The sequence below is a fragment of the Syngnathus scovelli genome, chromosome 9 (genome assembly GCF_024217435.2).
Source record: "Syngnathus scovelli strain Florida chromosome 9, RoL_Ssco_1.2, whole genome shotgun sequence".
Classification (NCBI taxonomy): domain Eukaryota; kingdom Metazoa; phylum Chordata; class Actinopteri; order Syngnathiformes; family Syngnathidae; genus Syngnathus; species Syngnathus scovelli.
This window is the reverse complement of record NC_090855.1, coordinates 16,289,291-16,317,054: the sequence shown is the minus strand read 5'-3', so window position 1 is coordinate 16,317,054 and position 27,764 is coordinate 16,289,291. Positions and strand designations below refer to the sequence as shown.

Here is a 27,764-nt window from a genome sequence, read left to right as displayed (position 1 = left end):
CTCTCTGATTCAGATTGTTTGTCGGAGATTTTAGCCGGAGCGGCGGTGCTATACAAGCTAGCGCGACGGCGGCGACGCGGAAAACGAGCGGGAGCCCTCGTAAAGCTGAGGCAAAGAGGGTTCCGTTCTGCCCTACCGTCAATTCATCTGGCGAATGTCCGCTCCCTGGCGAACAAGATGGACGAACTGCTGCTCCTCACTTCAAGGAACACGGACTTCAGCAGATCCGCCGCGCTGTGTTTTGTTGAGACGTGGCTTAGCGAACGAACCCCCCACCACGCCATGGAGTTAGCTGGGTTTCGGCTAACGCGTGCAGATCGCAGCGCGGAGCTCTCCGGAAAATCAAAGGGAGGTGGTCTCTGTTTCTACATTAATGAACGTTGGTGTACCGATGTCATGGTGTTGAAAGAGTTTTGCAGCCCTCTCCTAGAAACACTTTTCATAAACTGCCGGCCGTTCTATTCACCACGGGAGTTCTCCTCGATCGTCATGGCGGCTGTTTACATCCCACCACACGCACGTGCGAGTGAAGCCACGCAGATGCTGGCTGACCAGGTGACAAATATGGAGAAACTTCTACCAAATTCACTAATCATTGTTCTGGGTGATCTTAACAGGGCGAACCTCGCACACGAACTCCCCAGATACAGACAGCACATAACGTGTCCCACCAGAGGGGCACAGACACTGGACCACTGCTACACCGTAATTAAGGATGCATACCACTCTGTGGCTCGTGCAGCTTTAGGACTCTCGGACCACTGTCTAGTTCATCTGATCCCTGCCTACAGACATAAACTAAAAACTTCTAAGCCTGTGGTGAGGACTGTCAGGAAGTGGACAGTGGAGTCAAGGCAGGACCTCCAAGCCTGCTTTGACTGCACCGATTGGAGTGTTTTTGATGCTGCAAATTCAGACTTGCATGAACTCACTGACACTGTCACATCATACATCAGTTTTTGTGAGGATCTGTGTGTGCAGACTAAGACCTTCTGCACGTACAACAACGACAAACCTTGGTTTACACCGAACCTTAGGAGGCTGCGCAAAGTCAAGGAGGAGGCCTACAGGAGCGGCGACCGGGACCTGTTCAAGCAGACCAGAAACACACTGAACCGAGAGGTCAGGAAAGCCAGGAGGTGTTACGGGGAGAGCCTGGAGAGACACCTCTCTGCCAATCCTGATCCCTCAACAGTGTGGAAAGGCCTGCAGAGCATCACGGGCTTCAAGAAACGAACCCCCCGTCCTGTGGAGAGCCCAAGGCTCGCTGACCAGCTAAACAGGTTCTACTGCAGGTTTGATCGGTCCTCCCACACAACGGGACCTCCTGCAGCACAATCCACACAATCCACATACTCACCTCCCCCCACAACTGCTCTGTCCACACCTCCATCACCGTGGTCACCGACTCTCTCTCTTGCAGAGGCCGCGCCCGCACTCCAGATTCGCGAGGAGGAAGTGCGCCAGATGTTCCGGAGACAAAAGATCAGGAAGGCACCGGGCCCAGACGGCGTGTCACCTTCCTGCTTGAAAGTCTGCGCTGAGCAGCTGGCGCCCACCTTTGCACGGATCTTCAACCGTTCCCTGGAGCTGTGTGAGGTGCCCTCGTGCTTCAAGAGCTCCACCATCGTTCCAGTGGCCAAGAAGCCCGCCATCACAGGTATGAATGACTATAGACCTGTTGCACTGACATCTGTGGTCATGAAATCTTTCGAGAGGTTAGTACTGAACCACCTGAAGGATGTCACGGGCCCCCTGCTGGACCCCCTCCAGTTTGCCTACCGGGCAAACAGGTCGGTAGATGATGCAGTCAACATGGGACTGCACTACATCCTGCAACACCTGGACACCCCAGGAAAGTACGCCAGGATCCTGTTTGTGGACTTCAGCTCGGCGTTCAACACCATCGCTCCTGACATCCTCCAACAGAAGCTCATCCAGCTTGCGGTGCCTGCCTCCACCTGTCAGTGGATCACCAGCTTCCTGACCAACAGGAGACAGCGTGTGAGGCTGGGGAGCATCACATCTGACACCCTGACCACCAACACTGGAGCCCCTCAGGGATGCGTCCTCTCCCCACTGCTCTTCTCCCTCTACACCAACGATTTCTCCGCAAGTGACTCTTCCGTGAAGCTCCTGAAGTATGCAGACGACACCACTCTCATCGGACTGATCCAGAACGGTGATGAGACTGCGTACAGACAGGAGGTGGAGCGGCTGGTCCACTGGTGCAGCCAAAACCACCTGGACCTGAACCCGCTCAAGACCGTGGAGATGACAGTGGACTTCAGGCGAGGCCCTTCACCACTTTCACCCCTCACTATCCGCAGTAATACTATTCTCTCATCAGACACCTTCAAGTTCCTGGGAACCACAATCTCTCGGGACCTGAAATGGACCGGCCACATAGACTCTCTCTGGAAGAAGGCCCAGCAGAGGCTGTACTTCCTGAGACAGCTCAAGAAGTTCAACCTGCCACGGGAGCTGCTGAAGACCTTCTACACTGCCATCATCCAGTCTGTCCTCTGCACCTCCATCACTGTCTGGTTTGGATCAGCCTCCAAACAAGACAAGCACAGACTGCAACGGACAATAAGGACTGCAGAAAAGATAATTGGAATCAACCTCCCATCTATCCAAGACTTGTACCTGTCCAGGACCAGGAAACGTGCAAGTAACATCTCAACAGACCCTTCGCACCCAAGTTGCAGCCTGTTTGAACTACTCCCCTCCGGACGCCGTTATAGAGCTCTGTACACTAAAACCAGCAGACACAGAGACAGCTTCTTCCCCCAGGCTGTCGCTCTGATGAACTCACACCACTCTTAGAGTCTCAGAGTCATTACTGTGCAATAACATCCCGCTTGCCACACCTTTTTTGTCTACACTGTTTGTACTATGTGTCCTCTCTGCATCCATTGCAGCCTGGTCATCCTAGAAGAGGGACCCTCCCATCTGTGGTCTCTTCTCAAGGTTTCTCATTTCCCCTAGCTGGAGTTTTGAGTTTTTCCTTGCCCTCTTGGGAGTTTAAGATCAGGGGGTGTTTGAGAATATCTTTCGTTCTTCACATGTCCTGAGTGTTGTTGTTAGTCACCAAATGTTGAACAGAGGCTGTGATTTACCGAAGTCAAATTCCTTGTTTGGCACGCTCAAACATGGCGAATAAAAAACTCTTGAATCTCTTGAATCTTGAATGTTTCCTTTAACACCTCTTGCACGCAGGCCATGGACGTGGAAAACGCTTGTAACCACGGCGACACGGCGTCCCTCTGTTGGCAACGGGAAGTGGCGGCTGCGGGCCTCCCCAACGGCCGCCCGCCGTACAGCGTGAGTGTCGCCTTCATCGAGCTGTGCCGCTTGGTCTTCCTACGTTGGCTCACTCTCCGCCCCCCTCTGGTCCAGACCCCGAGCCGCGACGAGCCAGATGACATCCTCCGCGCCGTGAACCCCAACGAGGTGTTTGGCCGTGCCGGGCCACCGTTGGGAAGCAAGGGCCCTGTCGCCCCACCCACCGTGTACCGGCTGGTGTACGGCCTCAGCGCCGAGGAGGCAGAGCCAGCGGCCCCTGACATCATCGCCATCCAACTGGGTGAGGACACACAACATGCGTTCATTTGTTGATGGCTTGGTTAAAATCGCCGGCTAGCATCGGGCAGTCAGAAATGAGTTAAATGCCGATTATTCGGTTTGACTGACTTGTGCGGGAGCCTTGATTGGTTTTATCAGTCTCTCTGCTCACCAACGTCGTCGGCACCCAGCATAGCGCCAACAATGGCAGGAGTCGCCATCATCAGCAGGTGAGCGCTTCTGCCTTGGGAATCGTTTGCTCATTGCCAATTCGCCAATGGCATTGCGTTTTGATCGAAGGAACTGTCTCGGTCCGCTTGTGCCATCCAATGCGTTGGGGTAGCGCTCCCTGCCGGACGAGGCTAAATGTGTTCCTCTGCAGAGCCGTGGAGCCCGCATCACTGCACCGTCGGCCAGCTGACGCTTGGACTGGAGCGTACCGACACGGCCGCTGACCACGGGGTACGGGAGTGCGTGTGTGTACGTGTGTGTGTTTCTCTTAACTCATTTGTGTGTGCGCGCGTCAGGCGAGCGGCACTCTGCATCTGACGGCCGAAGAACAGAAACTGCTGAGTCAGGAAGGCATGTCGTTGCCGGACAAACGACCTCTCACCAAGGTTTGATACGAGTCAACGTGACGTCACGCATGGCGGTGGCCCTTCCCCAGGTGACCTTTGAACTGGCCTGGCTCGGCAGGCGGAGGAAGGCGTCCTAAAAAAAGTCCGAAGGAAAATCCGCAACAAGCGGTCGGCGCAGGACAGTCGGCAACGCAGGAAGGAGTACATGGACGGCCTGGAGGACAGGTGACTCGGCTTCCTCCTCAGCGGCCTGCTCAAGCTGCAAAGAGCTCGCGTACGTACGCAGCTCCATCCACCTCCTGGGAGAGAAGCTGCCGTAGCTCCTCAGCAGACGAAGCGTGCACCGTGGCCCCGTACGCCTACGTAGGGTTGCTGTCGGGGGCTTTAACGGTGGTAACGACATAATTGAAACGAGAAAAAAAAGGCCGACTCAACTGTGCTCGTTTTTGGGTGCGTGTGCACTTGCTGGCAGGGCGGCCCTGTGCTCAGCTCAGAACAAAGATCTGCATAAGAAAGTGGAGCAATTGGAGAAACACAACATGTAAGCAGCACACACTTGCATACTCGCACACAATGGCATGCATGTGGTACACGTGTGTGGGTTTTTGTTTTTTGAGGTCTCTGTTGACTCAGCTGCGCCACCTTCAGTCACTGGTCATACACTCAGTGAGCAAAGGAGTTCAGACCAGCACCTGCCTACTGGTACGCATGTTCATGCGTGTGCCTGTGTGTGCCCACTCGTGTGCGTGTGTACATTCAGATCATCTTCATCTCGCTGACTTTAATCATGCTGCCCAGTTTGAGCCCGTTCAGCCGCCGCCCGTCTGCAGACGACTCCCAGCCCACCGGAGGTGGGTAGGGTACGCTCCCCGTGATGTTTTCCTCTTCCTCTTTGTGCTCACGTCTCTTTCTGTGATCTTTCAGTCCTTTCCAGAAGCATCTTGACTGATTTTACCTCCTCGCTGTCCGACGAGACGCTCCAGGCGGCCGCGCCGGGTGGCGGGCAATCGGGGGTGGACGTAAATGAAGCCAAGCAGAACCTCGAAGGCATCCCATCTAATGACACCCCTTCTGGAAATAGTTTGGCGGAGGCATCCGCTCGACTCGGCAAGCCGCCGCGTGCCGATGAGATGTAGATGCGCCGCTAAGGAGATCCCGCCCCTGACCTCGTTTGGCCACGGCACCCTGCGTCGGCCTAGAGGCTCGAGTACGGCGTTCGTCTGCTCGGTGGCCTCCGCTTTCTGCTTATCGTTCGGTCATGTTTTGATGGCGAATTAAATGGACAAATTGTAACTGTGGCAAAAAGACTCAAACCAAGGGTGCCGCCGTGCGTTTCCGAGCCATCAGATGGCGCCACTTCCTCGGTGATCGTCAGGATTGTCAGGATAGAAGGAAAGTGGGGAGCGGGAAGATGGGTAGGTTATAAGGCAGGGAGGAAAGGCTAGAGGTGGAGGAGGAAGATAGGTAAGCGCTGTGGTGGGAAAGCATAGGTAGGAAGCAATCTTTGAGGCGACGAAACCAGTGTAGCAAAGAAGCACACAGGAACAATCAAGAACACGCATTCATCGTTTGACACCTTCATGTCTTCACTGTACTACAAACTTGATTATGATGTGCGTGAGTTTGAATAATAAATTACACGTGACGTCAGCGCGCTCAATAATTGACCGGGGAGGCAATAGGGGCGCCTACATTTCCTGCCGAGGCGGCGGCCACACACAGTGAGGCGGCCTCGGCACCGAGATCGAGTGACCTGGGACTCGTACGTCCACCGGGACCCTTACGTAAACCGGGACCGGACGCCATTTCCACATACACCCGCATGCTGGCTTTTACGCGACGTTTAGCTGATGACACCCTGAATAACGAGCTACGTGAAGCAGTGCGTGAGATCTGGGTCGCGAGAGCAACTGAGTCACCACCGTAGCGTATGAATGTAGATCAACTGAATGCGGAATGTGGCGTCTTGGCGCGTGCATTTAATGTGACAAAAAGGGGAACTTCATTGATTTTGAGAACAATTACTGCTTTGGTGCCATATTGTGGCATCTTTGTGCCAAGGAACAACAGTGGTGCCTTGTCGCTGTTTTGTCGCACAGAACTATCAAAGTCGATTGAGGAATTTTGTTTTGATAAAAGTAGCCCTTTGGTACTGTCTTGTAGCTAATCTTGGTGCCGAGAAACCGTGTTAGTGAGTTTTGGAGATGCATCATCATAATGATCAGAAGAGCTTCTCATAAAGGTCGCGGTAGCGCCAGAGCCTATCCCAGCGGTCATCAGGCGGTAGGCGGGGTGCACCCTGAACTGGTCTCCAGCCAATCACAACACACAAACAACCATCGGCACTCTCACCTACGGCCAATCTGCCTACCATACAAGTTTTTGGGAATGCGGAAGGAAAGTGGAGAAAACCCACGCAGAAACGAGGAGAAAAAACAAACTTCGGACAGAAAGGCCAGAGCTGGAATCAACCGGTGCACCTCTGAACCATGAGGCGACGTGCTAACTGGTGCACCACCGTGTCACCCCATTACTGGTAACATATTTAAAGCGCCTGTACAAAATGCAGTAAGACAGAAAAGTAATGCTTTCGCACTGAGTTGGACTTTCGTCATCTTAAGCACCATCATGAGACATTCTTGTCACTTGCATACTTTTCGCTTTGTGGGAGGGTCTGCTTGGATGACGCTACACGGCAAATGCTTGCTGACAGATGAGCTCGTGGCATAACATTTTATTTAAAGCGCCTATCAGTACACTCAAAGTCGCTGTACAAAATGCAGTAAGACAGACAAAAGTAACAGACAAAAGTGGTGCTTTCGCACTATGTCGGTGTGAGTTGAGGACTTTCATCATCTTAAGTACCATCATGAGACATTCTTGTCACTTGCATACTTTTCGCATTGTGGGAGGACCTGCTTGGATGACGCTGCACGGCAAATGCTTGCTGACAGATGAGCTTGTGGCACGTGCGTCACATCACGTTTGTAGTATCCACACGGGAGTGTCGCGTGACATGCAGGTACATGCTCATGTATGCGGTGTGACCAGACGTGAGCACTGATGGGATTTCTTCACAGGTCAAAGCGCTTGTCAATTCACGATTGAACGTATACAATCAGCAAACAAGATTTTTTTCTTTTAGAGGTTTTGAACATTGAGCTCATATACGCGCTACTAAAAAAAAAAACAACCACGTTGTTGTGGGTCTCACACAAACTCCCTGACTCGGGTGGGAATCAATCTGTGCTCAAGTCAAGCTTGTGGCCCAGCTAAGTGCAAGACAAGCAGTGTCTGCCCAGGCACTGACACAGTAAGTGACGTGCCCATCATACAATGCGGTGGAAATACAATATAAAACAGCATACGATACGACACAACTATCTTTAATTAATTAATTAATTAATTAATTAATTAATTAATTAATTAATTAATTAATTAATTGCGCTTGAAAAGATAACGTGTCATTCATTATGAGTGTAGTATTTGCCGTCATAGCGAACCAACGTATCTTTTCCCAGCATCTCATTTCCTGTCATTTGTTCCCTTTTCTTTGCCTTTCCTTTCTTTTCTCTTCTCTTTCTTTTTCTGTCCTGACGGCTGCGGCTCATTTCCTCCAATGAGCCTCCTCCCCTCCTTCCGTGCAGTCCCTCCCTTGCTGGCTGGCTTCTGGTCCGCCGCTGCCAGTTGCCACTATGCCTGCCGACTTTGCGCGCTGCGCTGCTGGTCCCATGTCAGAGTCGACCGAGCAGGCAATTGGAGACAGATGAGGACAATTTGCCTTGATTGGACGCCGCCGTCATTCATTCATTCATTAGGTCCTGGAATCTGGACTCGTTTTGGTTTGGTTGTTCCTGTCCTGCTCGGACTTTGGTTTTCTTGCTTCTCCTTTCTGTTCTTTATTTTTGCGCGTTCGTGTGAGCGACAGCGCCTGTGCTTTTTCTTCGCTGCAGCCCGATGTCAAAGTTGCGCCGAGGACACACATGGAATCAATTTGACGGCTTCGCAACAGTTTCAGCAATAATTTCAAGAGTGCTTGAGCGAGGGGTTCTATTATTTCGCTTCTCTCTCGCTCTCTCTCTCGCTCTCTCTCTCGCTCTCGCTCTCTCTCGCTCTCTCTCTCTCCCCCCCCCCTCCTTTTTTGTTCTCTTGGGGCTGATAGAGGACATTGATTGCGTTGGGGTGAACGGTTCAATCAAATTTATTGTGGCTGTGACGTCATCTTCGGCGGGTTTCGGCTTTTAGCTAGTCTGTTGCTAGCGCCTGAGCTGCTCCGCATGCTGCGTGCTTAAATCAGCAAAAGTGACAAAATGAGGATGCAAGACGTCCACACTCTTTGAGGTAAGATAAAATTATTATGTTTTATTGTTTATTTAAAAAAAAGACATCTGCTTTTTAGTAGCACATGGTTATCAACAAAGGCATGACTCAAAAAACAAACTTCGAAGCTAATTTTAATCTCTTAAAACTTGAGTAATAAAGTCCGAGCCGGTTCAGACCTCCAGGGGGCCCTACGCAAAAATATAAAAAATGTCAACTGAGGGGCTGTCGTCCATTCATTTGGTTTTAAATTCGTTTTTTTTTTTTCTTTTCCGTTTTTACATTTCGTTTTACAATGGAGGATTACATATCCAAACGATTTTCAACTATGGATTTTCGGTCGAAGCACGAGGTCATCAGTAAAGGTAGAGCAACTCCGGAGTTAAAAGGTTTGATTCGGACAACGGGACTTAGGAGCATGTTTTTCAAACGGAGTGGTACGCACGATCGAAAACAAGTTTTTGATTCCATGTGCCTTATTGAGTGTTTTTATGTGTGGAGACTGCTGATATGAGATTTTAATTAAAATAGTTCAAATGAAATAATGAATAAGCCACACTAGAGCAGCTTTCCCCAACGTTTTTTTGTTTTGCTTTGCGGGGGGGGGGGACGTCAGTGCCTCCCCAGTCATGAACCTCACCACACGTCACTGCCATCAACATACTTGATCTGATGTCAAACTTAACAGATCAATAAACCATCCTTGGCTGGGGGGCTTGGTGACACCGTTTCTTTAGTGCTTGGACCCATTCCTTATGTGTGTAGAAAGTTGATCATGTCATATATACATAATGCCCTACTGCGAGGTTGGCGTGAAGCCTGGGAACGCGACAATGTCAAGTTGGTTCCGAGGAGCCAGTTAACATGGGCGGGGTATACACTAGGCATCAGATCAACTCATACCTTCGCCAGATAATTTGGTTTTGGCTATATTCAACATAATCAACAGCTTGGCATGGGTGTACGATAGCTTAGCAGTTAACCTGATGGCCAATAGTACTTGTAATACTTTATTACTTTACGTCACAGGTTCAATTCCCGCTTATGACTGATCCTCTTTTTTTTTTTTAAGTTTGCTATTTCTTGCAGTCAGTCGGAAATGTAAACTAGACGTCTCTTTCAACGTTTTTATTGAGAATTTGAACAGTTTTGCAGTCAGGCAAGTTCGTCATATCGCTTGTGACGAATCTGCAGTCACGAAACACAAGATTGCGCAACTCGCTTTACCCTAACGAGCGCAACTGGAGACGGGGAGCAAGATAACATGGGAGCTAGTTAACCTGTAACACCGGTACTAAACAAAGTATCGCCGAGGTTGGGCAGCAACCTCCCATGTCTAAATGTGGTGAAGTTGTGTGACTCCACAAGATGCCATTTGTTTGTGTTTTGGGGATGTGAGGATTCTGACCAATGCGAGATGTTTGTAAAAGACAGCATCAGTCACGTGGACTAAATGATGATCTCGATAGAGTGCATCATGCTAGCAATACATAATGGGAATTTTCATACGAGCCATGCGACAAGATAGGACCCAAATTTGATGGTGAGAATGAGTTGACCTTTTTGCATGACCTCAGTGAGAGAATGGCTGTCATAAACAAAAGTGAACTCATTCATTAAGCTGGTCGCTCATTAACCTTTGGGATGGCTCCCTCGACATTTGTGCTGCCCGCCTGTGACGTTCTGAGTGTCTGTCAGCAAGATTTGTGCCAGGATGTTTTGAGGCGGTGAGTCGTGAAGGAATTTTGTGGCGATACTTTTCGGAGACATTTGTGAGCTATGTGCATGCTGAAACATTTTCTGAGGTTTGTTTTGAAGCAGAGATGGGCGACCCAGGTCCAGAAAGTCTAAAGCCAAAGACAGTCGAGTGGGAGCACCTGCGGCTCGTGAGTTTGACTTTACGGACCCAAAATCCCAATGTCACTCTTCAAAGTCTGGGTGGCTTGTGTAGCAACATCTTGGGAAAAAGTTGGGAAACACTGCTTGCAATGCTTTGTGTGACCCAGCCTTCCACCGTGATGTTTGCGTGGCTGCACGTAGGATGAAAAGATATCTTTGTACTCTTTCATGAGACACCATTTGTGATTGAGAACGTTTTAGGAAACGCGCCTGAAATATCAGGTTCGGGTGGACTTCGAAGTCGGTTCTCCATAGGTGTTCTAACGGGGTGTGTGACCCGGTCTCCAAAATGTCTCCACCCAAATATTGGGGCTTCTCCCTAAAGCACTTTCAGGCAGCCGTGTGAAGCAATTTGGAGACGTTTTCCGAAACTTCGGGAGCTCTCGATGGGCTTTGAGTAGAGACTTTTAGGGAGGGAACATTTGAGACATTCTTGAGATATTTTGGGAGCTATTTCTGGCTTTAGGAGATGTTTTTTTGTCACACGGCATTTTAAGAGGCCGTGTGGTGTTCTCAGGGCCGGTCACAAGGAGATGGCCTTCGCCTCCGGAGTGAGGACGGCCCCCCGCCGCTGCTGCTGCGTCGTCCTGCTTCTGCTGATGCTGCTGCCGGCGCGTCCCGAGCCTCACAATGTCACGTTGGCCGTCATCCTGCCCGAGAGCAACACGGGCTACCCATGGGCGTGGGCTCGCGTCGGCCCCGCCCTGGAGCAGGCGGTGCGGCGGGTCAACGCTGACCCCACCCTGCTGCCCGGCCTGCGCCTGAGCTACATCTTCAAGAGCAGTGAGGACAAAGACGGCATTTGCTCCGAGACAGTGGCGCCGCTGATGGCGGTGGACCTAAAGCTGGCGCACGACCCGTGGGCCTTCATTGGGCCGGGCTGCTCGTACGCATCCTCACCTGTGGGCCTGTTCACCGCCCACTGGGATGTGCCCATGGTGACGGCAGGCGCGCCGGCCGTGGCCTTCTACGGCGGCGTCTACCCATCCATCACCAACACGGGCCCCACCCACAAGAAGCTGGGCAAGTTCGCCCTGCGCATCTGTCAGCGCTTCGGCTGGCTCCGCCACGTCATGCTGATGTTCAACGATGACAAGGTAGACGACCGGCCCTGCTACTTTGCAGCCGAGGGCCTCTACGACGAGCTCAAGAGGATCAACATCACGCTGGTGGACAGCGTCTTTGAGGAGAAGCGCCCGCACCTGGACTACGCCCAGATACTCGCCGACATCCACAACGAGGGCAGAGGTCAGCACACACCTTCCATATTATGCCCGCACCCATGACAAACACAAAACACGGGCGAAAAAAGTGAGGAAGAAAAACATAAAGGCTCGTTTGGCTTCAGAAGGGAAAAACAAAGAACAAACAAAAAAAAAATGTTGGTCTTATTTGCTTTTCCTCTCTCCGCCATTGAAACGAGTAAAGGCAGCTGAGAAAGGTTGGGGACGCCATTTGAAGGTCACCGCAGCCGCCGTGGCCAGACCTTGTCGACAAGACGCCTTCCGGCAAAATGTTGGCGCTTGGCGCAGAGTGGAAACATGAAACTGATGACCCGACCCGCCCCCAGCGGATCAATCGTGCTCGCCGGCTCGGAGCAATTTGCGTCTGCCCTGAAGCGCTTGTATCTGCCTCGTGATTGCAGCTTTGGCTGTGGCCTGACTTTGCGTGCTCATTTAAAATATTTTCTCAATTTGGCGTTGACTTGCTTTGTTGGTCTGGAGGGTCTATAAATAGCTTGGTCTGGTCCCAAAAGCCCCCCCCCCCCCCCCCCCCCCCCCCAACCCCCAACCCCCCCTCCCCCCGGGCCCCAGATTGGAAACCACACAAGCATGTGTGAACGAGCGAGGGAGAGCTGCCGCTGCCCCCCCCCCCCAAAGCAGGACATTCATTAACGGAGGTCAGCAACCTGCGGCCTTATAAGGAAGCCGCCGCGCGCCTATCAGATGTGCAGCTATTTCCTGCCAAACACGCCGCTTACACTTGCCCACACTAGTTCTGCTCACGTTTGATTGTCGCCGTTTTCGCACCGTCCAACCTTTGTCCAAATCAAGCCACTTGTCCTGTTTCGCCTGAGCACAAAAGCAACAAGCATTTCACTCATGGACAGAGGCGGCATTCTCCAAAATGCGCTGCAAGGTGCGTGGTTTGGTTCAAAGTGTCACCGGACGGGTGGTTCCTCACGACCATGCCGTCATCCCAAAGGTTGGAGTCTCTCCTTTTACTCACAGGAGGAGGGTGGGCTCGCCGATTGTTTTTGTCCCACCGAGATGACGTCTTTGCAGATGTTGTAATGCGTGTTGCGGTGGGAGGAGCCGAGCGTTTTGGGGCATGGCCGAGCTTTGGCTTGTGTTTGCCTGTTGCCTGCCTGCTTTTAACTGCCGACTTCCCACCCGTGGAACAATAGAAGCGCCGGAACAGGGGTGGTGGCTTCCTGACGCACGGGAGGAAGACGGCACGCCCGATCGCACCGACGAGTGCCACTCTTTTTGAGCTTTCCTTGGCCTTTTTCAAGCTGCGTCCAAGGAAGGCTCCAAAAGTCCCTTGTCAGGATGCGCAAGCTCTGCCTTTAAAGGAAACTGGCTGCTCATGTTTGCTTATCTCCGCCAAACCCGGTCGAAGGAAATATGCTTTTCGGGAGAAACGTCTGCCATCTTATATACTTTGCGCAAGCATCGGTGTGACGCTTGAATCATTGAGCAACGACGGTTTTTCAGATGCGGGATGGCTACTTGGCGGCCGCCCTGTGATGAGCCGAGGCCAAGCTGAGCAGCGTTCCAAATGCTTGTGTCTTCCGCAGTGATGTTCGTGTGCTGCTCGCCGGACGTGTTTAGGAAGTTGATGGTGCACTTCCGCCGCGCTGACCTTCCCCACGAGCAGTATATCTTCTTCTTCATTGACGTGTTCGGTGAGAGCCTCAAGTCGGAGCGCCGCTTGCCGTGGGCGCGCGGTGACGCAGACGACGCCGCGGCCAAGGAGGCCTTCCAGGTAGCGCCTCCGGCCGTCTCACTCACGGTGACATGCGTGTCCTCTTTCACGTGTTTGTATGTGCGTACCGTATACGTGACACCACCGCCATGTTGTCTCATTCACAAATATGGCTGACGCCGAGTGTCGTCTCCGTCAGAGTGTCAAGATCCTGACGTACCGAGAGCCTCAGAACGCCGAGTACAAGGACTTTGTGGACAACCTGAAGATGGACGCCAAGAGCATGTTCAACTACACTGTAGACGACTCACTGGTCAGTCTACAAGCAAATAAAAATAGATGTTCCGCTCAGGCCGACGTGCGCTCGCGCCATCCGAATGCTGCGCCGATCTTTACGAGCAAGCACTCTCGGCCACTTTCCTCCACGCGGCCGGCAATACACGTAATCACATTACGGCGCGAGCTGGGGCCCTTGCCGCACACACCCTTTGTGCGTGCATGCGTGCGTGTGTGTGGCAGGAGCAGGTTGTCAGGCTGCTTGTAAAACCCGTTAATCAGTAGCAGGCAGCTGAGAGACACTAATGAGCTTAACTCTCCCTCTCTCGCCCACACACAATAAATGTCAGCAAACAGCGAGTCATCTTTGAGCAGCGCCTGCGTATTTGTTTTGTCCGTGTGAGCGGGCAACCCATGGCTCTGCTGGGAAGGTGTGCTGAAGAAGGCCGGTCAGGATAGGGTTGGGCTGACGGGCGGACAATTGTGTCGCGCCGACGTCACGAAAGGAGCGCCTGGGCGCTGATGACATCTTTTTCATCTTGCAGATGAACATCATCGCTGGGGGTTTCTACGATGGCCTGATGCTCTACACGCACGCGCTCAATGAAACCATGGGCATGTCTGGCAAGCGGCCTCCAGGGAGGGTCGTCACCCAGCGGATGTGGAACAGAACTTTTCATGGTCCTGAGCGCACGCGCACACGCACATGCGGTCAGACCAGACTTGTCACACTTGCCACCGTCACTTTATCAGTTAGTGGCTCTATTTGCTCTTCATTCCCACGCTTTGTTTTGGTCTGTCGTCCACCATCCGGCGTGTCATCTATCAGCCGGTGTGTCATCCATCATGGGAGTTGCACGTTTTGTTTGAAATTGTCTTCACGGTGGAATTGCTTTGACGTTGCCTCCTGGCCCTTCCCGGCACATGGCCGATATTTAGCCCGTTTCACATCGTCATTCGAGCGCTTGTCAGACAGCAACCACTGTTACTTTTCTCCTAACTCTTGTTGTCCGCTCCCACCGGCTGGATGAAAAGCCGGGTGGATGAAAAGCCTTATCGGCGGTACTTGGGCACTTGCCCACGTACTGAAAGAGGTGGCATCTCTTGCATCCATAGCCACGGGGGAGTGGGGCTTGCACCCCCACCCCCTTAAATTTCTCCCGCAACGCAACAGAACGTCGACGCAATCATACTCGAAACCCGCTCCGGGGAAGTACCACCGACACACAAATATGGCGCCATATGAAGACGGCGGGGCAAAGCCCTCGGGACCCCCGCAGCCCGATTGAGGGTAAACCCCGCAGCAGGGTCGGTATGGGCGCGGCCTCGCGTTGCGGTGGTGCAGAGGTTGTCGCTCACCCGATCGCGAAACCCTCGGTTGATTTGAGGCGTTCGGTCCGGGTGGCCACCTGGAACTCCAGGATGACTCCCGCGTGCCCGCCTTGTCGGCGGAGCTTGCTCGGCTGGGCATCGCGGCGGCTGCTTTCTCTGAAGTGAGGCAGCCGGGCTCTCGCGAGATCAGGGCAGGTGGATACACCTACCACTGGTCTGGTCGACTCGACGGTCAGCACAAAGAGGGAGTGGCCATTGCGGTGGCCGACCAGGTGGCGTCGGTCTCGGAGCGTATTATGTGACTACGGCTCGCGCACTCCTTGGGTGTAGTGTCGTTTGTCGCACTGTACGCTCCCACCGGGACGAGTGGGCTGTCTGCGAAGGAAGACTTCTACGCTGAACTCAGCTCGGTTGTGGACGCTGTTCCTGGGAGGGACACGCTAATTGTTCTCGGGGACTTCAATGCTGTCGCTGGTATCTGCAGGGATGGCTACGAGGCATGTGTGCCTCATGGCTCTGGAAATTTCAGCAACGGGGAACGTGACACCAGCTCCACCATGATGCTTGACTTTGCCAGTAGTCATGGTTTGAGAGTTGGTGGATCATGGTTCCAGAGGCCGGATTCGTGGCGTTGGACCTGGTATTCAAATACCGGCCTGGTCAGGAAGGAGATTGACCATGTACTTGTGGACGGTCGCTGGACCCTGCTGCAGAACTGCAGGGTGTTCCGGAGTGCACAGTTCAACACCGACCACAGGCTTCTTGTGGCAACGCTGAAACTACGCCTTCGAGCTCCGAGGAGAGCGGCGCCCGGCCAGATTCGGTTGGATGTCGCTCGACTGCAGGAGCCTGGCATGGGAACTTGGCTGGGAGGCTGGGTGCAACAGAGGACCCGCAGGCACTGTGAGAGGGCTTCAGAGACGCAGTCCTGGCGGCTGCCAGCGATAGCATTCCAGAGATCCCTAGGAATTGTTGGAGTGCCCTTTCCCAGGGACATAATCGACGAGTGCCGCAAGGCAAACTCGATGGCAGAACCGGTCGCTACAGGGAACTGAGGCGAGAACCCATTCAAGCTGCTGGTCGGGACCATGAGGCGCGGGTACGAGATCACTGTGAGGCGGTCGAGGTTCACTTGGGTAAAAGTGACGCTCGCCCAGCTTACGAGGCGATTCAAGAACTCCGCTCGTGCGGGCTACGCCCGCGCAGCTTGACAGTCCTCGCAGCTGATGGCAGTGTCCTCTCGGAAGAAGATGGGCTGAAGCGCTGGGCCGAGTACTTCGAGGAGTTGTATCGGGCCGAACCTCCACGCTGCGAGCTCTCTGCTGTAGGCATGTAGAACCTGGTGCCTAACCCACCACTCAGCATTGATGCGCCTACCCTTGAGGAAGTCCGGAAGGCTCTGGGCCAGCTGAGGGATGGAAAGGCTCTGGGAATCTGCGGTGTCTGTGCAGAGATGCTCAAAGCTGGAGGGGATGCCGCCGTCCAGTGGTTGCACACGCTTATTTGCCCCATATGGAGCTCCGGGCTCATCCCAACCGACTGGAAAAGGGGCATTGTCATTCCTATCTGGAAGGGGAAGGGTGATATCTAGGAGTGTCACAACCACCGAGGGGTTACCCTTCTCTCGGTGCCAGGCAAAGTCTTCGCCCGGGTACTTCTAAACAGGATATCAAAGTCAAAAAAGTCAAAGTCAGCTTTATTGTCAATTTCTCCACATGCCAAAGACACACAAAGAAACCAAAATTTTGTTCCCCCCTATCCCACCGTGACAAGACATGGCCCACAATAGGCAATCAAGTAAAACAAGTAAACAACAGCGTGCTGAATAAATAATAAATAACACAACAAATAAATAAATAAGAGGAGCAAAAAGGAGCAAGTGAGCGTACAGCAGACATTCTAGAAAAATAGCGCAACAGTGCCGCACGCTACACAGAAGGGGGTAGCGAGTTCAGGGTCATAACAGCCTGGAGAAAGAAGCTGTTGGCGAGTCTGGTGGTGCGGGAGCGCAGGCTCCTGTATCTCTTCCCAGAGGGCAGAAGGTCAAACAAAGAGTGAGCCGGGTGACTCACATCACTCGCAATCGAGGTTGCCTTGCGGGCAAGATGGGAGGTGTAAATGTCCTTCAGGGAGGGGAGCGAAGCACCAATAATCTTACCAGCCATATTCACTATGCGCTGCAGGGCCTTCAAGTTCTGTTCAGTGCAGTTACCACCCCAGACAGCGATGCAACTGGTGAGAACGCTCTCAACGGTGCCACGGTAGAATGTAGACAGGACTGCCTGAGGAGCACATGCACGCCTGAGCTTCCGCAGGAAGTACAGGCGGCGCTGAGCTTTCTTTGCCAGTGACGAGGTGTTTGCAGACCAGGAGAGGTCCTCACTGATGTGCACCCCCAGGAACTTGGTGCAGCTCACCCTCTCCACCACAGCACCGTCGATGATCAGCGGCAGGTGTTTTGTGTGACCCTTCCGGAAGTCAACAACGATTTCCTTGGTCTTGTTGACGTTCAGCAGGAGGTTGTTGTCCCTGCACCACGTGGTCAGAAGGTCAACTTCCGTCCTGTACCGAGTCTCGTCGCCCTTCGTGATGAGACCCACCAGAGTCGTGTCGTCAGCAAACTTCACTATGCGGTTGTCGCTGTAGGTCGCAGTGCAATCATGCGTCAGCAGGGTGAAGAGCAATGTACTGAGGACGCAGCCCTGGGGGGCCCCCATGCTCAGCGTGATGCTGGCGGAGATTTTGTCGCCAACACGCACCACCTGAGGCCGCTGACAGAGGAAGTCCAGTAGCCAGTTGCAGAGGGAGGTACTGAGGCCCAGCTCGTGGAGTTTGCAGATGTCGCTGCGGCACAATGGTGTTGAAGGCAGAGCTGAAGTCCACAAACAGCAACCTCACATACGAGTCCTTTCTCTCCAGGTGGGTGAGGGCCGAGTGGAGGGCAGAGCAGATGGCATCCTCAGAGGACCGTTTGGCACGGTACGCAAACTGGAAAGGGTCAATGGTGAGGGGGAGAACGGATTTGATGTGCTCCATGACAAGCCGCTCAAAGCACTTCATGATGATGGGCGTCAGTGCCACAGTCATTGAAGCAGGACGGTGCAGGTTTCTTCGCCACAGGAATGATGGTAGCAGCCTTGAAACACGAGGGGGCAATGGCCTGCTGTAGGGAAACGTTAAAGATGTCCGTGAAGACACCCGACAGCTCCCCAGCGCAGTCCTTCAGCGCTCGACCCGGGATGTTGTCAGGGCCCGCTGCCTTACGGGTGTCAATAGCGGCAAGCGCCCTCCTCACTCCGTCGGCAGAGAGGCGCAGGGGCTGCTCGTGTGGGGGGGGGAGTGGTCTTCAGCGGGCAAGTGCTGTTCTGGGCGTCGAAGCGAGCAAAGAAGCGGTTTAGATCGTTCAGCAGACGGACGTCGCCCTCACAGCTCCTCGGCGCGGGCTTGTAGTCCGTGATGGTCTGAATGCCCTGCCAAAGGCTACGTGCGTCCTTGCTGTCCTTGAAGTGGATGGAGACCTTGCACGAAAACGCCTTTTTCGCTTCTTTGATGCCTCGGGACAGGTCGGCCCTCGCTGTCCTCAAACCAGGCTCATCCCCCGCTCTGAAAGCCTTGTCCCTGGCCCTCAGCAGTCTGAGGACAGCCCCTGTCAGCCACGGCTTCCAGTTTGCGCGAGTGACGACGGATTTTGAGCAAGTCACATCATCGATGCATTTCGTGACGTAAGAGGAAACAGAGTCAGTATACTCCTCTATGTCCGTCCGATCGTTGTAGGTGGCTGCCTGCTTAAACAAGTCCCAGTCAGTGGTGTCGAAGCAGTCACGAAGTGCATCGGAGGCACCCTCAGGCCACACCCGAACCCGCCTCCGAACCGGCCTGGATGCCTTTACCAATTGTCTGTATGCGGGCAAAAGCAAAACGGTGAGATGGTCAGAAAACCTAAGATGGGGGAGGGGGGTGGCTTTGAAAGCTCCCTTATGCGCAGAGTAGACTAGGTCCAGGAAGCTGTCTCCACGTGTCGGAAAAGTAACATGCTGGTGAAGCCTCGAGAAAACAGACTTCAGGTCGGCATGATTAAAGTCTCCAGCGAAGATGGTGAAACCGTCAGGGTGCGCTGTCTGCTGTTCACTGACAGCCTGGTACAGTTCACCAAGCGCCGCGATCCTGTTGCCTTCGATGTTGGAAGGCGGGATGTATACCGCGACTAGCAGAATCGCGGTAAATTCCCTCGGCAGGTAAAAAGGACGGCACTTGATGATCACAAACTCCGCAAGTGGCGAGCAGTGCTTACATACCACCACAGAGTCCCGGCACCATTCTTCTCGGATGTAGACGCATATTCCACCATCCTGCTTTACTCTTGTGAAGCATGGACACTGACTGGCGGGCAAAGGCGAAGACTGAACACCTTTGTGTGCACTTCCCCCCGTTCATCCTCGGGATCCACTGGCGAGACCATGTGTCAAACCAGACAGTTCTCGAGCAAGCGGGGATGGAGTGTGTCAACTGCCAGATATGGGAGTGACAGCTGCGCTTCTACAGCCACGTGCTACGCTACCCGCCCTCAGATCCAGCGAACAGGATTCTGTCCGCTCCGGACCCGAGGGGGTGGAAGCGCCCAGTAGGGCGACTGCATGCACGGTGGTTGGACCAGCTCGGGAAGCATTTTGAGACTCTGGGGGTGTCGGTCCTACGCTGTAAGGTCACCAATGGAGTGGAGCAAGAAGATGAGCGCAGCAAAGCGTCACCGCGACGCGTGCCCCCCTGACCTGATAATGTCATTTGAGCGGTTGTCAGACAACCACTGTTACTTTTCTCCTAACTCTTGTTGTCCGCTCCCACCGGCTGGACGAAAAGCCGGGTGGATTAAAAGCCTCGATGGGCAAAATGGGGAGGATGAGCGGCCTCCAGGCAGGAGACACCCTCTGACGTTTTCTTGGCCAAAGAAGTGCAGGGGCGATGACGTCATGCTGTGCGCGCGGGCTCGTCTCTTTATCCTCCCCGGGGATATCCGTTACGCTGCCAATCTCATTGTGTGCCGCTCTGAGCCATTTGTCCTCCCGCGCAAAATGGAAAGCCGGCGGCGGTCCGGCTGGGTTGAGGCACTTCCTGCTTGCTGTCACGTGTAATGTTCCTAATTCCTTATCTTTGATTTACACGCCGCTGTTGCCTGGCAACGGCTCTCAGGTTTACACTCGGGACTCACCACCGACGAGAGTGCACGCGGCTACACAAGGGCAACATGGCAATAACAAGACTGCAAAATCCATCCATCCATCCATTTTCTGAACCACTTAGTCCCCACAGGGGTCGTGGGTGTGCTGGAGCCTATCCCAGCCGTCAGCGGGCAGTAGGCGGGGGACACCCTGAACCGGTTGCCAGCCAATAGCAGGGCACACAGAGACAAACAACCATTTGCACACGCATTCAGGGACAATTTGGAGAACTCAATCGGCCTACCAAGCATGTTTTTGGGATGTGGGAGCAAACCGGAGTGCCCGGAGAAAACCCACTCGGGCCCGGGGAGAACATGCAAACTCCACACAGGGCGGGCCGGAGGTGGAATCGAACCCGCACCCTCCTAACTGTGAGGCGGACGTGCTACCCAGTGCGTCACCGAGCTGCCAGGATTGCAAAGTCCCAAGCCAAAATTAACAGGACTGCATGTGAATTTCAAGTGTGCTGCAACAGCACGTCTTGAGCGATTGCAAAACCTTTGTTTTCAAACTCGGGACAAAGGCTCGATTGATCTACGTCATTGCGACTTGTTGCTTGGCTCCTCCAATTGCGCAGTCTGTCCTATTGTGCCTGTGCTCGAGCGGAAGAAGGAGAAAGCCATTGAGACGCACCACCCGACAAATTTTCAGTTCCAATCGTAACAAATTGACCAAATTCTATCATTTGAAGAATTGTTGCTCTTGGCCTGAATGTCCAAAGCCAGCCGTTCGACACTTGCGCGCGTGGGTGTGTGTTGATGTGTGTGGTGTGTGTGTGCGCGTGTGAGTGCGTGCGCTCACGTGTCATCATGTTGCATTCAGGTGTGACTGGGACATTGCAGCTGGATGAAAACGGAGACAGAGAAACCGACTTTGCTTTGTGGGACATGATTGACACCGCCAGCAGCGCTTTCCAGGTACACCGTGCCGTGTGTGAGAGATTTTGGAAATCATTGACACGAAGGTCCCTAGTCCCCCAATGATAGCCATGCAGTTCAGCTTTTGTAGGCGGTGGACCTGATCTGGGCTGATTTGACCATAAATGTGGAAAGTTGCTTTTGAATGTGATACGACCTTGCAGCATTCAGCCATTTCCCAAAACCAGAACAAAATGTGGAATCTTGCCGGAAAAGCAAATCTTTGGAGAGCATTCTCCCAAGACATTTGATTTCAAATTCACTTACACACTTTCAATACCAAACAATTCTAATTCATTGAAGAAAAAACATGAAATACAGTTGAAATTCTTGAGCAAAAGGAAAAGCCACATGCAAAACTCCAGATGAATTCCTCAGGCGTCAAACAATTTTGCTGTCAGTAAATCCCCCTTCAGAACAAGAAAGACATTTTTTGACTTGCTTCTCAGACTTACTTCTCACACACGGAGTGATTCGGGACGTGCAGCGCTCATCATCAAGCCGCTTGCTTGCTTGCTCGCTTTCTTTCTTTCTTTTCTTTCTTTCTTTTTTTTCTTTCTTTCTTTCTTTCTTTCTTTCTTTCTTTCTTGCTTTCTTTCTTGCTTTCTTTCTTGCTTTCTTTCTTGCTTTCTTGCTTTCTTTCTTGCTTTCTTTCTTTCTTTCTTGCTTTCTTTCTTGCTTTCTTTCTTGCTTTCTTTCTTGCTTTCTTTCTTGCTTTCTTGCTTTCTTTCTTGCTTTCTTTCTTTCTTTCTTTCTTGCTTGCTTGCTTGCTTGCTTGCTTGCTTGCTTGCTTGCTTACAGATGGTGCTGCACTACAACAGCTTGGAGGAGCAGCTGACGGCCATTCCCGGAAGGTCGCTGCGCTGGCCGGGCGGAGCTCCTCCCCCTGATATTCCCGTGTGCGGATTCAAGAACGAAAATCCCGCTTGCCACACCAGTGAGTTGGGTGGGTGCCCGGGCAGGCAGACGAGACAGCAGGAAGTAGCACCTTCTCACAAGATGGTTTTTGTGTCCACAGAAACCATCACCATCCACCAGATGGTGTCCATGGTGGTCTTCTTCATCCTCACCATGACCCTGACAGTCGCCATCTTCATTTTCAGGTGAGGCCTTGTGGCCGCTCAAGCGCTCCCCCTGGCAGAGCTAGGCAACAATTTCAGCCAATAGTTGGTCAAATGGAGTCGAGGCTAAAGTGGACTATCTGACAAGACAATGCCCCGTCCCCACTGTGGCTCTGACTGGTTGCGCTTGTCCTTGTCATGGCTCCAGGAGGATGAAGCTGGAGAAGGAGCTGGTGGCTCAGCTGTGGAGGATCTCCTGGGACGACATCCACATGAGCAACCTGGACAAAGTGCTCCGCAGCGGCAGCAGGATCACGCTGTCCCTGGTGGGTCCCGTCGTGCACTGGCCGGGGCTCAGGCGGGATGGCCGGTGAGCCTCACGCTCTTTGTCTGCAGAGAGGCTCCAACTATGGCTCGCTGATGACGGACGGTCACGTGCAGGTGTTTGCCAAGACTGGCTACTACAAGGTCAGCGCGGCGCTCGCCTGGGCGGCCGCTCGCCCTGTGCCGTGCATGCTTGGCTTCACTGATGCGGACCTCTTCTACCACAGGGCAACATTGTGGCCATCAAGTGCACCAACAGGAAACGCATCGAGTTGAGCAGGGAGCTCTTATTTGAGTTAAAGCACGTGAGTATGGAGCCCGCCTCCCGTGAGACGAGCCGGACCCGCCGGTTCTGGCGGTGAGACTATTTCTTGTGTGTATTTCTTGCCGTGGACACTCGAGTCAACGCCGGTAGTCGGTGCTCATTCGTCTCACAATAGCCGTTGGCTCTCAAAGGTGTGCCGTGATTCCATCGTTAAGATTTTCAACCCATCGCTTTGAGCACTGTGGCATTTTGGGCGGACAATGCGGGGCCACGGACAATGCGGGGCCACGGCCAGAACGCGTCCGTGCGCATTGCGATTATGTCATAAGAGCGCGGGTCGAGTGTGACAACGTTTCAGATGAGAGACGTTCAGAACGAACATCTCACCCGATTCATCGGAGCCTGCATCTACCCGCCAAACACCTGCATCATCACCGAGTACTGCCCCCGGGGCAGTCTTCAGGTAGGCTCTCCCTCTCCGAGGTACGGAGGGGCAAATGTGGTGACCTCTCCTTCTCCCTCTGCGTGCGCGTATAGGACATCCTGGAGAATGACAGCATAACTCTGGACTGGATGTTCAAATACTCGCTCATCAACGACATCGTCAAAGTACTGTACCATTTTGTCATCCACCAGCAGCGGAGGCGTTTTGTTTTTCTTTGCTTTTGATGTCCCGGCTGTGCGCGCGCACGCAGGGCATGGTTTTCCTCCACAACAGCGTGCTGGTGTCTCACGGCAAGCTGAAGTCGTCCAACTGTGTGGTGGATAAGCGCTTTGTGCTGAAGATCACCGATTATGGCCTGAGCAGTCTGCAGGTCGATAGCCAACCGGCCAAGGACGCTCACGCCTATTACGCCCGTGAGTCACGTTCCGCAACGCTGGTTTTTGGCTGGCTTCTCGCTGGCTTTTGGCTGGCTTCCCACTGGCTTCTGGCTGACTTGATGTGGTGTTGAATAGTGCCGTGCGATGTTATCCCTCAGAGAGGCTGTGGATGGCTCCAGAACTCCTGCGCGCCGAAGCCCCACCTCCTCAGGGCACCCAGAAGGGCGACGTCTACAGCTTCGGCATCATCCTCCAGGAGGTGGCGCTGCGCCGGGGTGTCTTCTACCTTGACAGCGACCCGCTCAGCCCCAAAGGTCAGAGCGCAAATTGGGGGGGCGCCGGGGCTGATGTGTCCTTCATCCTCCTTCCTCGTGCAGAGGTGGTGGACCGAGTGGTGTTGGGCGAATGGCCCTGTCTCCGACCCACCGTGGACCCGCGCGCTCACAGTCCTGAGTTGGGCCAGCTGATGCAGCGCTGCTGGGCCGAGGAGCCCACCGAGAGACCCGAGTTCAACCACATCCGAATGCTGCTGCGCAAGCAGAACAAGTAAGCACGTGCCATATGCTCTTCTTTTTTGGAAAATGACGTGGGCCCACGCAAACTTGGCACAGGAAAGAAGCCTTTGAAAGCACCCCAAAGCCCTAGAACACGTGTCAAGCGGCTGGACGTGTAGTGTAACAGGCCAACTGACGCCAGGTGGCGTGTGTGCGTGCGTGTAGGGAGTCCAGGACCAACATCCTGGACAACTTGTTGTCGCGCATGGAGCAGTACGCCAACAACCTGGAGGAGCTGGTGGAGGAACGAACGCAAGCCTACCATGAAGAGAAACGCAAGGCGGAGACGCTCCTCTACCAAATACTGCCACAGTCAGTAGCACACGCTATTAAAATCTGCGTTGGGGATGACACGGGAGCCACACTCTGATTGCGTTGCCCCCCTGCAGCTCGGTAGCAGAGCAGTTGAAGCGCGGCGAGACGGTGCAGGCCGAAGCCTTTGATTCGGTGACCATCTACTTCAGCGACATCGTGGGCTTCACCGCCATCTCCGCCGAGAGCACGCCCATGGAAGTGAGCGTGCGCCGGCCCCGCCCCACCACCTCTCTTCTTTGAAAGTGCAGAGAAGTAGTGCCATAAATGCTGTCGCTGTGCGCCAAGGGAGCATTTGAAGTGTGTGCGTACGGTGCTGGGCAGGACTTGAGTACTTTTGTGTGTCTCCAGGTGGTGACGCTGTTGAACGACCTTTACACGTGCTTTGACGCCATCATAGACAACTTTGACGTTTACAAGGTAAGGGGGCACGTGGCGGCGAAACAGGGTGGCGAGGCAACATGCGGCGGCGACACGCAGCCTGTCGGCGCCGCTGCGTGTCAGCTTGACACGGCTTGATGATGCGGCGACCCTAGGTTGAGACCATTGGCGACGCCTACATGGTGGTGTCAGGGCTGCCGGTGAGGAACGGCAAGCTGCACGGCCCCGAGGTGGCGCGCATGGCCCTCGCCCTGCTGGACGCCGTCGCCACCTTCAGGATACGACATCGGCCTGATGAGCAGCTCAAGCTCAGGATCGGCATACACAGCGGTCAGACACGACACGGCTTGGTAAGGAAAGGAGACACGGACTTTAGAAGGTTTGCGTGTTTGTAGGTCCAGTGTGCGCGGGCGTGGTGGGTCTGAAGATGCCCCGCTACTGCCTGTTTGGCGACACTGTCAACACCTCATCCAGGATGGAGTCCACCGGAGAAGGTCGGCACACCTCGACAATTGCTCCACATTTTGCCTTTGCTGATAAGAATTGCTTGCAGTCATACGACAGAGAGAGGCGTCCCTCTTGACAAATGATGGGGGGGTGACTCCTTCCAAATTTTTCTTCCGCTTTCTAAATGTGAGTAGCAACTCGAGTTCCCTCGAGGATTGAATGGCATAGAGCGGCAAAATCGTACGATATAGAAGCCTGCACGTCACGTCACATGTTCTGACACGACATGCACTTGAGTTCGTAGAGCCCTCTGGGGCCGAGCAACAGTATCGGGAAGTTGCTTCCCGAGTGGCATTTGAGAAAGAAGAACAAGGGGAAAAGGAAGTCTGACGACACTAAGATGCATTTGTGTCAGCTTTTGTGCAAAAGCCATCAAAAGCATCCATACAAATCAGCAAACTTAGTCAAGACCTCGGGGGAAAAAAGCTCCAATTGACAACTGCCAAACATTCGAATAGTCATTGCATGAGTGTAGATTTTTTTTTTTTGCGATGACTATTTAGCCTATAGCATGGTGAATGCAGTAATATCAAAATGACCACTGCTCATGTCCGCTTGGACTTGTGTGTGTACGCATGCAGCGCTGAAGATCCACGTGTCGTCGACCACTCACGATGTCCTCCAGGAATCGGGCCACTTCCGCTTGGAGCTGCGAGGGGACGTGCACGTCAAAGGCAAAGGACAGATGACCACCTACTGGCTGCTGGGAGAGAGCGACAGCCAATGAGCGGGTGGCGAGTGAGCCGGAGGGTGGGGCTGCGCCTCAGCCGGGCTGGGCGGGGAAGCTTAGAGGCCATGCGAGTAGGACCTGAGTAAAAAAAGGCAACACACGGAAGAAAGCCGGAGCCCGACAGTCCGTGAAGTCGTTTCCCTTGCGGTTGGAGCCACGATTCCTCAGGACCATTTTGGGTGCCAACTCGCTAGCAACAACTTGAGGTAGGAGCGGCAGATGGCGGCAGCGGCTGACGAGGCCCCACTGGCTTCACGGCCGTGGAGTATTTCCTTTCGGGCGTACCAGTGGCCATCGAGCGTGTCCCTACTTGGTGGCTAGACTTTGCAACGGAAGCGGAAGTTGCTCACGTCCCCAGAAAGCCTTCAAGCCGCTCGCTTGTTGAATGTAGACGTGACATTGTGTTCTAACTCAGTGTTTCTCAACCTTTTTTCATTCACGGCACACCTTTTCATTGGAAAAATCTCGAGGCACACGACCAACAAAAATCTGTTAAGCGTTACACCAGCTTCTATATTAAAATCAGTTATATTACAATAAAAGACGTAAAGTTCTATTGCTAAATATGTATGGAGAGTCGAATAATTGAATAAAAATAAATACTAAATGTACTGATCTCCCTGTGCGTTATGTACTTCATGTACGTTGTCACAGTTCATCAGCCAGCCAAACTCGTGTATAGAACACTTGAGCCAGGATTCAGAGCGTCTTGCTCCCTTTATTTCGATTCAGTGTTAAACACGAGTGAAACTGCAAATGAAACAACAAATACACTTAGTTTCTTCTATGTTTTCTTCTTATCTTATAAACAATAATAAAGTTATCCAATAAAACGAAAACTTACAGCCGTTGATTCCGTGAGCATAAGGAGAGGAGAAAGTTTCGCTTAGATGACGCGAGTAACGCCAACGTCTCTCCACTCATCAGATGTCAAGTCGCTTCAACAAAAACATGCGCAGCTTCCGGTGCATTCCAAAATACATTTCCGGTTTTCTTCCGAACGACAAATAACCATTGTGTATGCTTCTTTACATAGAAAACATTTCTTGCATCATGAAAACAATTCTGAGGGCAGAACACTCCCTGTCTGGCATGTAATGCCACTAACCTTTGAAACTACTTTCCTTTTTCTCAGTCCACTTTTAATCCGCCTTTTCCATGAGAAGGAAATGGGCCGCAGGTAAGTTTTCGAGATGCCTTGGGATGATGTCCTCACCTCAGCCTTCCGGACCTTTCCATCGCTGCTCTCGGGGGTGGATATGACCATAGCCATCGGCCACTCATTCCTTGGCACTTGAGTTTGCTTTAGAACACAATGTCCCCAGGTTGAAGTTCGCGGTGTGTCCTGTGCCACTTACGTCTTGGATGAAGAGTGCTCAGGTACTCATTTCTCCAACGGTTCCAGAATTCGTTCGCCAGCGCCTGCACTTGGCTCCACTGGCCTCTCAGAAGGTCTTTCCCCGCAAACTCGCCCGGAGGAGCAAGCAGGCCTGGCTTCTGTGTCAGTAGCATGGAAGGAGACAGCAAGACTAAAGCAGAGGGGTCTGATGAAATAGGGACCAACGGCCTGGCGTTGATTATTGCCGACACTTCCGCCATCAGCGTGCACAGGACCTCATGTTCCAGGCGAGTATGTTTGTTTTGCGGAAGCATGGAATCTAATATTCTTCGTGCCACCCCAATCATCCGTTCCCACACACCTCCCATGTGGGAAGCGTGTGGTGGGTTGAACTCCCACGTGCAGTCTTTGCTGTTGAGATAATTCAAGATCTTGT

The 27,764-nt window shown here is 53.1% G+C and overlaps 2 protein-coding genes across 5 annotated transcripts; both read left to right on the top strand.

The window, feature by feature from the left end:
- Positions 1–1,511: 1,511 nt before the first annotated feature.
- LOC137840593 (cyclic AMP-responsive element-binding protein 3-like protein 4) lies at positions 1,512–5,795 on the top strand. Of its 2 annotated transcripts, none has more exons than XM_068651785.1 (10): positions 1,512–1,660; positions 3,223–3,327; positions 3,403–3,589; positions 3,950–4,029; positions 4,095–4,184; positions 4,264–4,370; positions 4,618–4,686; positions 4,763–4,847; positions 4,906–4,996; positions 5,070–5,795. In XM_068651785.1, the coding sequence occupies exons 2-10, from the start codon at positions 3,226–3,228 to the stop codon at positions 5,279–5,281; spliced, it is 1,023 nt and encodes a 340-aa protein (XP_068507886.1). In that variant the 5' UTR covers positions 1,512–1,660; positions 3,223–3,225; the 3' UTR covers positions 5,282–5,795. The 2 variants fall into 2 exon arrangements, with proteins under 2 accessions (XP_068507886.1, XP_068507887.1); XM_068651786.1 differs by lacking the exon at positions 3,950–4,029 and adding an exon at positions 3,727–3,797.
- Positions 5,796–6,619: 824 nt separating this feature from the next.
- On the top strand, positions 6,620–26,600 carry npr1b (natriuretic peptide receptor 1b). 3 transcript variants are annotated; one of them, XM_049729744.1, is made up of 22 exons: positions 6,620–6,681; positions 10,882–11,612; positions 13,165–13,352; positions 13,492–13,605; positions 14,114–14,249; positions 20,939–21,033; positions 21,835–21,970; positions 22,052–22,136; positions 22,303–22,420; positions 22,491–22,562; positions 22,646–22,723; positions 23,042–23,146; positions 23,221–23,292; positions 23,379–23,541; positions 23,664–23,819; positions 23,883–24,051; positions 24,225–24,371; positions 24,449–24,572; positions 24,723–24,791; positions 24,908–25,082; positions 25,148–25,246; positions 25,841–26,600. In XM_049729744.1, exons 1-22 carry the CDS (start codon positions 6,635–6,637, stop codon positions 25,984–25,986), a joined length of 3,225 nt encoding a protein of 1,074 aa, XP_049585701.1. In that variant the 5' UTR covers positions 6,620–6,634; the 3' UTR covers positions 25,987–26,600. The 3 variants fall into 3 exon arrangements, with proteins under 3 accessions (XP_049585701.1, XP_049585700.1, XP_049585702.1); XM_049729743.1 differs by having other exon boundaries at positions 21,835–21,979; XM_049729745.2 differs by lacking the exon at positions 6,620–6,681 and adding an exon at positions 7,805–8,486 and having other exon boundaries at positions 21,835–21,979.
- The last annotated feature ends 1,164 nt before the right edge of the window (positions 26,601–27,764 follow it).

What these genes read in the sequence shown, in the direction of transcription:
- LOC137840593 (XM_068651785.1), top strand. Translation starts at nt 3,226, where the DNA reads ATGGACGTGGAAAACGCTTGTAACCACGGCGACACGGCGTCCCTCTGT. An exon ending in CATCATCGCCATCCAACTGG is followed by an intron (nt 3,590 to 3,949) that starts GTGAGGACACAC and finishes GTTCCTCTGCAG; the next exon opens with AGCCGTGGAGCCCGCATCAC. An exon ending in ATGGACGGCCTGGAGGACAG is followed by an intron (nt 4,371 to 4,617) that starts GTGACTCGGCTT and finishes ACTTGCTGGCAG; the next exon opens with GGCGGCCCTGTGCTCAGCTC.
- npr1b (XM_049729743.1), top strand. Translation starts at nt 6,635, where the DNA reads ATGAGGCGACGTGCTAACTGGTGCACCACCGTGTCACCCCATTACTG. An exon ending in ACCGTGTCACCCCATTACTG is followed by an intron (nt 6,682 to 10,881) that starts GTAACATATTTA and finishes TGGTGTTCTCAG; the next exon opens with GGCCGGTCACAAGGAGATGG. An exon ending in GTCGCCATCTTCATTTTCAG is followed by an intron (nt 22,137 to 22,302) that starts GTGAGGCCTTGT and finishes TCATGGCTCCAG; the next exon opens with GAGGATGAAGCTGGAGAAGG.